The sequence below is a fragment of the Coenobita brevimanus genome, chromosome 7 (assembly GCF_032717465.1).
Source record: "Coenobita brevimanus isolate Jiangsu-jjx chromosome 7, ASM3271746v2, whole genome shotgun sequence".
NCBI lineage: Eukaryota > Metazoa > Arthropoda > Malacostraca > Decapoda > Coenobitidae > Coenobita > Coenobita brevimanus.
Window position 1 is genome coordinate 735,506 of NC_136960.1, and position 14,073 is coordinate 749,578.

Genomic DNA, 14,073 nt, shown 5'->3' on the forward strand with positions numbered 1-14,073 from the left:
CTCCCTCTCTTTCACCTCATCATTCGCTCCCCTTACATTCTACTTTCCGATTACCATGTCCTTCGTCCGGTCCTTGGTAGTCTGTTTTTGTTAATGCTATTTTAATACCATTCATGTTCTTAATTACAATAGTTACCGGTATATCTCTTTCATTGCTTTCCCTGATGCTCGGCATAAACAAAGAGTAATTTATGTGGGAGGGTGGTAAGAAAGGGTAAAAGTAAGAGTTTTGATAAGTTGCCAGAATACATTGTACCATTATATAGTACATGCAAAAATATTGTTTGTATCACTCGATGTAGTGCTGCTGTCAGGTGTCTGCCCTTTCCTCTCCTCCATCCTTCCATCCTCTTCCGTCTTTCTTTCCTTCATTCTTTCCTTGCCCTTCTGCTTACGGGTGACTTTACACTCCCTTTCTGTCTTTCTTTCCTTCATTCTTTCCTCTTCCTTCTGCCTGTTGGTGACTCTACACTGAATGACATGCCAAATGGTTTCATGTACACCAGGAAACCATTTACTACGCTGGGTGGTAACCATATAACCTAATTTTGGCGCCTGGTAGTCTAGTGGGTAATTATTGTGCTCCAATCAGATTGAGCTGGTGAAGGTTTATATCCAAGGGGTGGTTCGGGTTGACTGCTCATGTAATGCCACTCAGAGATGAGTGAGGCTGGTCACTCTCATCTTAAATGTTGGGACCAACTGCCTAGCCCCGGGCTCTTACGTTCCTCATGGGGTAATGTAGGACTGGATGATGGATGGTTGGATGCAACGCGTGTTTGAGTAGCACGGTCCCTGTCCAGTCCCTATCGTCCACGTTACTCTATGACTGACTGTATTACATGTCTTAAAATATGGGTGTGAGATTTTCCTGTGACATGAAAATGACAAGTCAAGAATTAGAGCACAGATAACTGGGCTACTGCAAAAGGCACATGAGTGTGGGGAGTGGAGAGGATAAAAAATAATGTGATTCATGAAAGATGTGTTATAAGGGAGTCTGTGAAAAATAAGGCTGAAGATAATGTTCTTTGATGGTATGGTCATACTGAATGAAAGGGCATAAACAGGGTGGTGGAAAGGGTGTATGTGAGTGAGTATCAAGGTTGGAGGAGACATGGTAGGCCTAAAGGTGAGATGATAGCTGTGGTGGATGAGTGTGTGAAAAAGATAAGTATGGTGGTTAAGGTTACAGACCTGACAGGGGATTAAGGTAGCTGGATGAACTGCACATTGAGGGGCACATGCTAAGGGTTGGCATCCTTTTTTTTATTTGATAGTCATCAGACTGACTTAGCAGATATTATGAAGCACTGTACAGTGGAATCTCCTAAATCGCACATATCATAAATAGCAGATTCATAATATGCAAAAACAACATGCAACAGTTTGCAAATATCAGTAACTCATGGAAATTACCCGAAACATGTTAAGGTGACAGAACCACAGTAACTGCTGTGCTTGTCTTTTTCTGAGACTGAACCATGTGAAATAAACAATCAAAGGATGAAAATCTGGGCCAAGTTATGGTTAAAATACTACACATAACTAATCTTCTACCCAAGAACCAGATTCAGGCGAAAGAGCTACAGTCACAAAGAAGTCCTACAGAAAGTATGCTCAGCTGTAATACTGTATACTTGCACTGAACTACATGAAACAAAGCTATAGGCATATACACTTTAAAGTGTGGAATGTGTCTGACAGTGCAAACTTGCTGATGATGTTACTTTAACTTTCCAATGATGTGCTCGTCAGATCCTCTGTTGTTTTAATAATTTCAAGATAACCCACTTTTAATGCTCATTTTGGCACTTTTGGAATTTTTTAGCGATATGAGAGCAAATTTTGGGAAAAGCTAATAAACAACACCTACTACTTTTCCACAGGTTTTCCAGCATTGTGCGTAGGTTTGTTGTAGCTTTTATGTTTTCTATGATAACCCAGTTTTGGTGTTCAATGTGATACTTTTTGGCTTTTTATTTAGTAATATGGTGACAAAATTTTGAGAAAAGTCATTAAGAAGTACCTCTTACTTTTCCATTAACTTTTCAATGATCTTTCAAGATCCAGTTTAGCTTTACTAGTTTCCTAAATGATACACTTGTGCTGTGTGTGGTACTGTAGAGGCATCCACACCCTAATACATCTCGGAGAGTGTTCTTGCTTGCTTTAACAATAAGCTGCAGAGTGTTATTGCTTACTTCAACAATAAACATGGTAAAAAATCAGTGCCAGGTTAAAGTGAATGAATCATAAATAATTTCTTACCCAAGGACAACCCCGAAGATACCGAGCTCAGAGACAACTTCGGCGAGAGAAACCTGTTGGTGAGGTCGAACCAGGTAGTTCTGTTGTATTGGGGGGCGAATTCGGTCCATCAGGATGTACGCCTCCCTCTCCTGGCTGTCCTTCAGGCGTTCTAGGACCTTGTAGCAAATTTTAACACCTTGAATATCCATAATGCCACGACAGCTGCTACTGCAAGACTGTTTTCTTTAAATTACGGAAGGCCTCCCGTATTAAAAGATCTTATTACTATGGTACTATATTTTACCAATCTGGTGAAAAAAGTCAAGAATCTGATAATGGTGAAAATAACATAAAATGATGCCCCTGGGCTGAATAGGCTAACCCCTTCAATCTGGTGATGCAGTTTTGTACTGTATATCTGCTCCTTCAACACAATTTTCCTAAATTAAGAAAAGACCTATAATGTTGAAGGGACTAATGACGGCTATAGCTTACATCCGTCATACCAAAACTCACCCCTAAGTTGAATAAAATACTCTGGAGCTGGCAAAAATTAAACATAAACTGTGCTAAAAAGGTGTATTTAACCCTCTACTATAATAACGTCTTCTTCATTTTACTCACCCTACCACCAGGCAACTTTTATACAGCTCTGGGTTGATGATGGTTGTACCTAATCCCTCCAGTTTGAACAGCTTCTCAATCAGTTGAATAAAATTGTCTGGGGACATCAAGATGTAGGACCCAGAAACAAGGAAAGAGACTACATGTAAGGGATGAACATGGTGCATCACGATGTATGCCTCCCTCTCCTGGCCATCTCTCAGATGTCTCAGCAACTTGAAGCACACACAAGTTCAGTCCAAAAAAGCATTTTTTCACTTTCTGCACATTACTCCTAGACAATTTTGAACAGGTTTAGTGCTACTTTTTCAAACTGGAGAGATTAGATGTAGCCTTCCGTAAACCTTTCAATATAAGGAAAATTTCTATTTAAAAAAATCATCTTGTGATACCTGTGGTAAGAATAAAATTTTTAATATACCATATTTGCAGGCCTATAAGAGGTGCTTTCAGCTTAAAAAAAAAAATATAGATATATGTTAGGAAATTTTGTTTCCAAAACCTAATTTCTTATTTTACATGCAAACCTGTCACTGGTTTGTACAAACTTGATTTAGCAAGAGATTCTACATAACCTATCTTGTGTATACAGAGACTCAACTGTAAAAACCTCCTTCAATACCCTCCTTATCCTCCAAAAGGGAATGGTGGACTACAGGGGAGGACAACTTTGGTCTAGTCATATGGGTTTCACAACAACAACACCAAATGAGTCTGGGGCAACAAGGAAAAAGCAACAAGACAGCAATAAAAAAATGTCTAAATGATAATATGAATGGTAATTTTAAGAAAGTGATAATAATCTCTATTAAGTTACGACTGGTTTACAAAATTAATACTTTACCTCCTTAATTTCTGCACCATATATATTATTTCCACCACCCTCTCGCTGCGGCTTGAGAACAAAACGGTCGGGGTTCTCAATGCCCATTTGTACAGCACGGTCACCCTCTGCAGTCTGTGGAGCACCAGATAAACTTAACCACATCATCATCATCAAAATTCTCGACTCCATCAGTGATTTATGGAATTCATGGAGGGAGGGAGGAAGACCGAGGGTGAGGATGAAGTGCACGTTCACATTTCAGATAAACCTGGGGCTGTACCTTTCAAGCACTTCACCCTCCAAACCTCCATCCTTACTCATCACACTACCCAAGTACTTAAACGTACTCACATTTTCCAATTCCTCACCATCCAACCTCGCTGTACATTCACTGACTTCACCTCTCACAAAGACCATCACTTTACTCTTCCCTACATTCACCTTTAGATTCCGTTTCTTACACACACTCCCAAACTCATCCACCAAGCCTTGCAGCCCCCTTTCGTCTTCACTCAACAACACAGTATCATCTGCAAACAACAGTACAGGGAGTTTCCAAACACTATCCTCTCTCACCAGGGCCACTCCAACATCCACTACCCTACCTTGTACCTCTTTTATTACTCCATCCATGTACAGATTGAACAACAATGGAGACATGACACATCCCTGTTTCAACCCAACTTTCAAAGAGAAAAATTCACTTAGTTCACCATCCACACGCAGTGCTGCCTTCGCACCATCGTACATACTCTTCACAGCATTCAACAACTTCCCATCTACTCCATATATTCTTAACACTTTCCACAATCCTTGTCTATCCACCCTGTCATATGCTTTCTCCAAATCCATGAAAGCCGCATACAACTTCTATCCCTTCTCTAGAAACTTTTCCACTAAAGATCTAAGAATGAATATCTGATCTACACAACCTCTTCCCTTCCTAAAGCCTCCCTGTTCTTCTCCAACTAATTTCTCTGTTCTTTCTCTAACTCTGTCAATAAGTATCCTACCATACACTTTTCCTATTATATTAAGAAGACAAAAGCCCCTATGATTACCACACACTTCTTTTTCCCCCTTTCCTTTGTACAAGGGAATAATTATACCTAACTTCCAATCCTCCAGGACTCTACCTTCCTCCCAGGCCAATGTGCACATCTTCCACATCCATTCTACTACTATCTCTCTCCTATGCTTCAGCATTTCACCACACTCTCCATCAATTCCTGGGGCTTTCCCCAATTTAACTTTCTTCATTGCTTCCACAACTTCTATCCTACTGATTTCTTCCTGTCTTCTCACCTCCCTCCTTCTCCCAACCATTCCCCAGTCACTTATACTCGCATTACTTCCATCCTCTATGTTCAACAATTCCTTAAAGTGTTCTCTCCATCTGCTCACTTTTTCTCCCTTCTCCACTAGTAATCTACCATTTTTATCTTTCATTCCCCTGCTAACTTCACTTCCATATATATATATATATTTATATATATAGTACAGTCACTATTTTCACGCCTAATTGGTACTGCAATTGCGGCGCGAAACTCAAACTCGCGAAATTTGTGCATATTCTTTACACGTAATAAGTGGTAATTGGTTCTGGGATCAGCCACCTCATTTCCCCTTAGTTACCCATTAATGACACAATACCCCTACTATATATTATATACAGTTAATCAGACATATATTACTGAACAAAGAATTTACTAACACTGACACTTAGGCTGAACTGCTTGATGGCGCTTGAAGATAAGTTCCGAGGCTGGGAGCAGTGGTTAGTTACCACCTGCCCCCTCACTGCTCCCCGCCACCACTGTTGAGTCCCCCACACCACCACTTCCCGATGCTTCAACATCAAAGCCCTCAAAATCCAGTGGGAGATCATCAAGCTCCCCAGTGTTGTCAATGTCCTCGTCCACAGTACTGTTGTCCTCCCCAGCCTGTATGTTCTCCAAAGCCTGGGCTTGTTAAATACGAGAGGATAGGAATGATGTTATCAGAATCTGATGACGTGCATGAACTCTGGCTTTGAAAAGGTCCTTGTAATTAGCCAGAAGTCTGTCGACCACTGGGAAGAAGGTGTCCCTGATCTCAGGCCTCCCATCACATTCCTCAATTTGCTCTTTCAAACGAGCAGTGGTTGCCAGCAAGTCAGTGAAGTGGTGAGTTGTTGGCTCACCTGGTGGGACAGGTAAGGGTTCTTCCTGAACTTTGTTGTCATTGACTTATTCATCTGTTTCAAACATCTCCTCGATGATTGGTTCAAAACAAGTGACTGCAGAGATGTGGGGGCTCACAAAAATCGTAGGAAAATCGCGGGACTCTTAGGAAAAAAACGTTCCCTTGCCATCGCGAAATGAAATTTTGTGAGAGTATATATCGCGAAAATAGTGTGTGTACTGTGAATATATATATATATATGTTAAGTGGTAGTATGTTAAATGAGGAGTTACTGTGTGGTAATAATAATTAAAAAAAAATGAATGTGAGTTACATTTTGTAGTATGATTGCCTAAAAAAATAAATAAATAAACAAAATAAATAATATAAAAAGGGCTGAGGGCTACCCTATTTAGTAAAAAAATCACAGGCAAGGGAGAGCAGCTCACTCACCCTTTAGTCACAATGTGAGAGCAATAAATCCCAATCATCCCTCAAGTGCTGACAAGGAGCCTATATGAGGTAGCACTGTGAACTCTGAGTGGCACAGATGTGGCATCCATATTTCCCTGCACCTCACAGTGGGAGAGACCCTCGTCTGGCCCAGGTCAGGCATTGTCTACGACAAAGAGGCACTGGTTCTCTATACGGCACATGTTCTGCACTGTGTTTCTTGCATTGTCCCAAAGAATGGTTGCTTACCTGCAGTCAGTATGTCTAGTCAGTCAGGGAGACTGGGTTTATGCAACAAACAACAACAATCAATCCTCATATGGGAACCTTTATGAGTCCCATCCAGCTGGAGTGCCTTAACCCACTTGACAACAGCATAGCTGTAGTAAATGGCTTTCTGGATTACAGGTACCATAATCATTTGGTTTGTCGGCAGTCACCTGACAGATGCATTACATCACGTGAACGAAAGGTGTGTGCATCCTACTAACATGACTATCACCACTACTAATGATTATATATGGGAAAATAAAAAAATCTTTGTTTTCTGAAAACTGAGGGTACTGATTTCATAAAATATCAAACTGAAATAGAAAGAAAAAAGTAATACTGATCAAATAACTGAAGCACTTGCAATTCATGTAGGAAACATTGAAAAATTGAGGATTATGAATCAAAAGCATCAATTCATCCATGTATCCATCAACTAAACCTTTATTGCTTCATCAGTAGCATAATGGTCTGGAGCTATGCCACATGTCTATATACTTATAGCAAGAAAGGCCATTTGCTAGTCCCAAGTGACTATTTGTGAGCAATAAACTCATCACCACTCAAACTTAAACACTTATGAGCCATATATGGTTGGAGCAGTTGAATCCACTAGACCACCAGGCATCCATTTGAGTAAAACCACAACTGTAAAAAGTAAAAGACTTACCCGATCAAGAGTGTAAAGGCCTGTAAACAGCTGACCAACTAATTCAGCCTCAGATTCTGAAAGGAACTTCTTCAGCACACCAGGTCCAGCTATCTCCTGTTGCACCTGAAATATACATATGTCATCATCACCACTATCCCCTCTGTCATCATCCTTATTCTCATCCTCATTATCAAGACCTTTGATATCATTATCAACAATGACACTGACATCATCATCACCATCATCCTGACTTTTTCTTCATGCCAAAAAAAAAAATGGATTGAATGAGTACAGACAGTTGTCATTGTAAGTCAGGAATGTGTCTGACAACACTGCATCTTAAGCCATACAACTGGTAGTTATAAATGTGAAAACCTGGCAAATTAACTCTGAAGACACCAATGGAAGTTTAGTAATTTTTGTGTAGCTTCCTGCTGTCTTCAAATTATTTTATCCAGATCAGGAAAACTATTCAACTTAATTCTTCCTACAATTTACCTTCTTTGTGCCAGCCAAGTGGTATTGTATGCTAGGGCTTTTGATGGCCAGTGATCTTTCCATGCTGAGACGTGCATCCCATTCTTTCTCGCTGTGGTAATGGCCAGGTTCATATCCTGCACGGAAGTAGATTACTGCCACCTCATCTCCATCTCTGGGGAATGGAAGGAAAGGGATAAGTTATTACCCACTGAAGAAGGAAGAGTAGGGAATGGATTCAAAGATTACCAACTAGGGATGGGAAGGAAAGGAAGAGGTTTAGATATTAATCCTGTTGTACAAATCAGTAAATGTACAAGCAGTTTTCATTATAAGTCAGTGATGTGTTCTAAAATATCACAAATTTTTCCCTACAACTGTTACTTAGATTTGGGATGAAACTGATAAATCACCTTTTTCAAGAACAATGGAGCTTAAATATATAAAGTTTCTGTACTGCAACTGTTATAGTGTACAGCTGGTATGGGTATTTGGAAAAATGGAAACTTATAATGGCTTACTATGACTCCAAACTTCATTGTTACACACTATCCACTATGACACTGCCTAAAACTGCCTGGTGTTTCTTGTCAGTGCTGAGCAGTAATGAAAGATTACCACCAGCACTAGACAATGATGCTCTACTGTACTCAATACTGGTATTGTCATCTGACCAGCAAAAGCTGATAAATATTGGTACAGTAATCCCTTTAAGACCTGAACGCCCAAGTCCTGGACATTTTGGGCTTGGGTAAAAAAAAAAAAAAAAGCCGATGTGTTCATCCCTGCTCTAAATTTGCCACATGGTGACGAACAGCTGTGTTTTGGCGCGTAGTTCCGGAGACATCCACTAGAGCGCCCCTGAATCCTCCCCAGTTCCCATCTACCTACCGTCATGACTGCATGCTCGTCGCCGTGGCTGCCCACGTGCTGCTTGTTTTTGTGATGGACAGTAAATTAACTGCAGAACCTTGCCACTAGACCACATGGGAATTTACAGTGTTGTGCAGTATTAAGAAATTAGAATTCAGCCTGCAAAGGATTAAGTGCAGAGTGCAACATTGGCATGCTGCAACTGGCATGGCACACGTTAGAACAGAATGTGCAGGACCTGGAACTGTGGCGTCCTCGTCGTGCGTCTACCCCCCAGAGGCTGTCGAAGAGAAGAGGAGGACAGCATGGAGGCCAAACCACCACAAACCCCCCCGGCCCCTCACAGAGCTAGAGTACCTGGGAGTGACTTCGGTCGCCCGGGCAAGTACCACATCTCCCAACACAGCACACACAACAACACCGTTTATTCTACACCGAGAAATGACTCCCCGGCTGTCATTTCTCGATGACTTCTTCTAGCCGGGGACATTGAGAGCAATCCAGGACCCACCAACAAATACATATGTCCAACATGCTCAAAACCTATCACGTCGAGCCGACAGACAAAGGGTTCAGTTCAGTGCAATTCCTGCAAGAACTGGACCCATTACACCTGCACAACACTTGCATACAGAAAACATTACACAAACACCTGGATCTGCTCCTTATGCTCCTTCCCCCCACCCATCAACCTCCCTTCCAATCCTACTCCTACTTCCTTCACACCTCCACAGCCAAACCCACCGACCCTTCCCACACTATCCAGTCCCCCAGCTCCTCCCATTCCAACCCATCCTAATCCACCTCAACCCTTACCTCCTTCACAACCTCCTCCTACCCCTTCCCCTCCACCCACACCACCTCCCCCCCATGCTGCAGCAGCCAACACACATCACACACACAACATAAACCTCCTTCAGTTAAACATAGATGGCATAAACACCAAAAAACATGAACTCACACAATTCATCAAACAACAGAATATACACATTGCCATCTTACAAGAAACAAAACTACACAGAGCACAGAAAACACCGACATTTCATAACTTCACCACCATTCGACAAGACCAGGCCGATGGCGGTGGGAGTGGACTCGTCACCCTGGTACACAAATCCATCAACTTTGCAGATACCAGTGCACACACAAAGTCTCTTCTCCCCCCACATGACACCACAACAGAAATACAATCAATTAAAATAAGCACTGGCAACAAATCACACATAACAATCGCTAACACATACATTCCCCCCCAATCGTCCCCCACAGTACCACACAATTACTCTCCACAGATACACCACATCACTAACATGCCCAACATCATCCTGGGTGGTGATTTCAACGCCAGGTCGTTGGCCTGGAAGGTCAACAACCCTGACACAGACAGAAGGCTGGTGTTACAATCCCAGACAGACCACCTTTTCATACTAAACAGTCTAGACCAACATACCCATATCCCACACCAAGCCCTCTTCCTCCAATCATCTCCAGACATCACCTTCTGCTCCCCAAACCTCGCCCCCACTACATCATGGAGAGTGGTCAAAACCCTAGGTTCTGATCACCTCCCAATCATCATCACTACCAAAACCAGAATCACCCCAGCTAGCCACAAACACACATACACTAATTATAAGAGAGCCAACTGGGAGGCCTTTGTAACTGGAACAGAACAACATCTCGAAACACTAAACAGTACACCCATCACAAACATCAACACCGCTGTGCACACTTTCAATACAATTATACAAAATGCAGACAAAAGACACATCCCTAGAGGCAACAGAAAGAGACACAACTCCAACTTCACACCAGAAATGCAAGGCCTCATCAGACAACGGGACACACTGTGACACTCCCCAACACCCCATACACAAGACACCGTACAACAAATACAGTACAAGAACTCAACACTCAAATAAACAATAAAATATCAGAACAGCAAACACTAAACTGCAATTTCATATTCTTTCACTGTGCTTCACATTGCTATCACTAACATATTTATCATAAAATATACCATCATCATAGCTGCCAGGGAAGTGCTGACAAACTTCTGCTCATGACTGTACCTAAAAAACCTTCTAATACTACTTTAATTATATTGCAGAACTCACATTATCAATCTCTTATCAGATGTCAAGTGTCCTCGTTCAGCAATTTCTGTGAGATTTCGCCGTATCACATGGATGTCTGGCCTCTGTCTTCGTATCTCATACTCATGGAATCTTTGATCACAAATGTTATAGGTGATATCTTCTATAAGAAACATAATGACAGCCCTGAAAGAAAATAAACAAGACAGTAACAGTACAAAATTAAGAAATACAGTTTCTACAAAATAACAATGACCGCCATCCAAATGCTAACTGCATGATGATAACTTTGAAAGAATATGCAAGAACTAGCTCACAATTCATACACATATGCTTCATCAGTTAAGCATCATCATCATAACCCAAATTTTCATTAAAAATAATTAAATAATGAAAAATCAACCTGCAGAAAAGATGAGGCTTATTCATCATCATTATCCAACCACTTTCTCCCACCTAAAGATGGTGTGAGAGAGGACCCAGAAACGTAGAAAGTTCAGAAGTGGGAACACTATCAATTGCACACAAAATGAAATTCAGCAAAGCCTCTGGTGTCATGGCTCCATTTGACATGCTTAAACAAACACACACATTTGAATTCCTGTAAATACTATTGTTATTTCAATATAGAGGTCGTAATACTGTGCAGCAATACACTGTACAGGCTCATTTCACTATGGCTCTACATTCATGGTGTTGGAGAGGGACACCTTCATGTGGTGGCAACATTATAACCAGACAGTTCTACTGGTCAGGTATACGAATATCCCTCAACTCCCTCCCTATCCCTCAAAAGAGCAATGCTGAACTGCAGAAGACAGGCAGCTTCATTCTGAAGTTCACAGTGTTCATGAACAGATGAATTTGGGGTTACAATAAAAACAACAACATCTATACTCACTTTGGATTCTTGTAGGCCTCCCAAGCAGATATCATTCCTCCACACAGCCCGGCAAGAGCATCATTTTCCGGCAACTGTAAACGCAGAAACAGTAAACAAAATACTCCTAAATCAAGTGGAGGGAGCAGTATTAACCCCTACACGCCGGGGGTTTCGCAACGTCGCACGCTCCTCCCTATGGGAAATATCCATGACGGAAAAAATTACCCATATTTCAAACCACAATATCTGCCAAACTGGAAAAAACTGAAGATACATATGACTCAACAACTCTTCCTCTTTTAAATGAAAGTATCCCCACGTCTCCAGGTGGTCCAGTCGATGAGTAAGGATAAGTTTAAGTTCAAAGGGTGGCGGGAAGACGCTTGCGGCTATACAGATCAACCGGCGCATAGGGGTTTAAAAAAAAAAAAAAAAAAAAAAAAAAAAAAAAAAAAAAAAGTTCAGTATTCAAATAATATTGCAAAGTCCTTCCTAAAATATATGAAAGGATCAGTTGTTATTACTCTTTAATCCTGGTCTACCTGGTTCAGCAAATCCATCAACCGCAGGAAAGCAACTACTTTACGGAGTTATTCCATAGCTTCCCTACACTGCCGCTGATGTGTCTGCATCTTCCTGTGGCATGTGTTGGCAGTGCTTCATAATGTGGGTTAAGTTGTGTGGGTTATATAAACAGGGGACAAGTAGCACCTTTGATTCTACACAACACAATTTTAAGCTGGTAAGTAAGGAGGGCTGGGTGATGTCCTGATCTCAGCCTACCTACATGAAGTTGATCAGCTCTATTTAAGGATGCATCTGATGAGTGGATGTCAGGAGGCAGGGGAGGGGGGGCTGTGCAGGTAACATATTGCTCTTATTAGGTTTTGTATTGTCCTGCACTTAATATGATTATGTAGGTGCTTCTTCATTGCTAATGTTGGACTGTCTGGAGGCGGGATGTCGCTGATGAGGGTTTGGTCTGGTAATGTTCATGTGGTAATTGTTTTATGTGCCTAATTGTGGTATGTGGCTCTGTTACATAACACTAAGGGTATTGTGTGTTAGCCCAGGCTGCTGCATAGAACTGTGTGCTTCTCATGTCAAGATATTCTCTAAAAAAGCGGACTTTAGCATCACAATGTTAGGCCTACAAAAGGTACTGGAGCCAACCCACCTCTGAATCTCATTTCTATTGTTTCTGCCCGGAATTGTCCTAAGTCTGTATAATAGGAAAAGTGTATGGTAGGATACTTATTGACAGAGTTAGAGAAAGAACAGAGGAATTAGTTGGAGAAGAACAGGGAGGCTTTAGGAAGGGAAGAGGTTGTGTAGATCAGATATTCATTTTTAGATCTTTAGTGAAAAAGTTTCTAGAGAAGGGAAAGAAGTTGTATGCGGCTTTCATGGACTTGGAGAAAGTATATGACATGTGGATAGACAAGGATTGTGGAAATATTAAGAATATATGGAGTAGATGGGATGTTGTTGAATGCTGTGAAGAGTATGTAAGATGGTGCTAAGGCTGCAGTGCGTGTGGATGGTGAACATTAAAAAAAAAAAATAAAAACAAAAGAATAATAGGAAGTGTAGTACGTAATGTGCAAGTAGTTTGCTGCGGACAGTTAGAGGAACTCGTATTGCAGGGCATGGTGACCTACTCTCTGTTTTACTGAAACACTGAAAAAGTTCAGAAAAATGGAACGGTCAGAAGCTAGACCTGAGGGCTGATGAATCGGGACCTCACGCCCCCCCCCCTGTCATCAGCTATCCACCTACCTTGGAAGTACACCCCTATTCGACTGGTGCTACGGCCTACCCACGTGAGGGGGACCCATGGTGATGACTCAGACCAGCCAAAGAATATTCTTAGGCGAGTTGAAAACTTGTTTTCAGACTTTTTAGGGTGGGTATCCTTTGGCCAAATACATATCCCCACTGAACCATGTTATAATGGGATTGCTATATGATCAATGACTACAAGATCGATTGCACTAGACATAACCTGAATGTATAGCAAGGCTGGACTGTATGCAGCCGGCATGCCTGCATTTGATGTTACGCTCATATTTCTGTTGCAGGTTTTGGTAGTTGGTTTGTGTTGAGGCATGGCATCAGAGACCAGTCTATTGTCTTAAGAAGTGAACATTACTCAGGTCTCACAGAGTTGATGCTGTCGGATGCATGTCGTGAGAGGCTGGTTAGCAGGGTGTTCATGGGGAGTGATCTAAAGCCATGCTATGAGGACGTAAGGGGGATAAGAGTTGTGACTTCGTCATGAATTAGGTGTAGTTATCTTGGGTCGAGTGCTATGTAGTTTTATGGGTCTCTACAAAGAAGGGTATATTGTTGTAAAAAGAGCGACGACTTCCATATTTCTAAATGCTGCAAATGCTACAATGTATGTATGTGTAGCTGTTGATGTTTGTGAGGCCCTCGATGCTGTGTGGTCCACAATGTTTTAGGAGTAGGTTGCTGATGCCATCTAGCTCAGTGCTGGTTG

At 41.5% G+C, this 14,073-nt stretch overlaps 1 protein-coding gene across 1 annotated transcript in view; it reads right to left on the minus strand.

The window, feature by feature from the left end:
* LOC145405075 (glutathione synthetase-like) overlaps nt 1-14,073 on the minus strand; it is a 68,616-nt gene that overhangs the window by 2,791 nt on the left and 51,752 nt on the right. The window contains exons 7-12 of the mRNA XM_080276585.1: nt 11,589-11,662; nt 10,709-10,873; nt 7,740-7,893; nt 7,260-7,364; nt 3,722-3,835; nt 2,272-2,429 (exon numbers count right to left, since the gene is read on the minus strand). Coding sequence (XP_080132711.1) covers nt 2,272-2,429; nt 3,722-3,835; nt 7,260-7,364; nt 7,740-7,893; nt 10,709-10,873; nt 11,589-11,662 — 770 coding nt within the window. The remainder of the gene's footprint in view (nt 1-2,271; nt 2,430-3,721; nt 3,836-7,259; nt 7,365-7,739; nt 7,894-10,708; nt 10,874-11,588; nt 11,663-14,073) is intronic.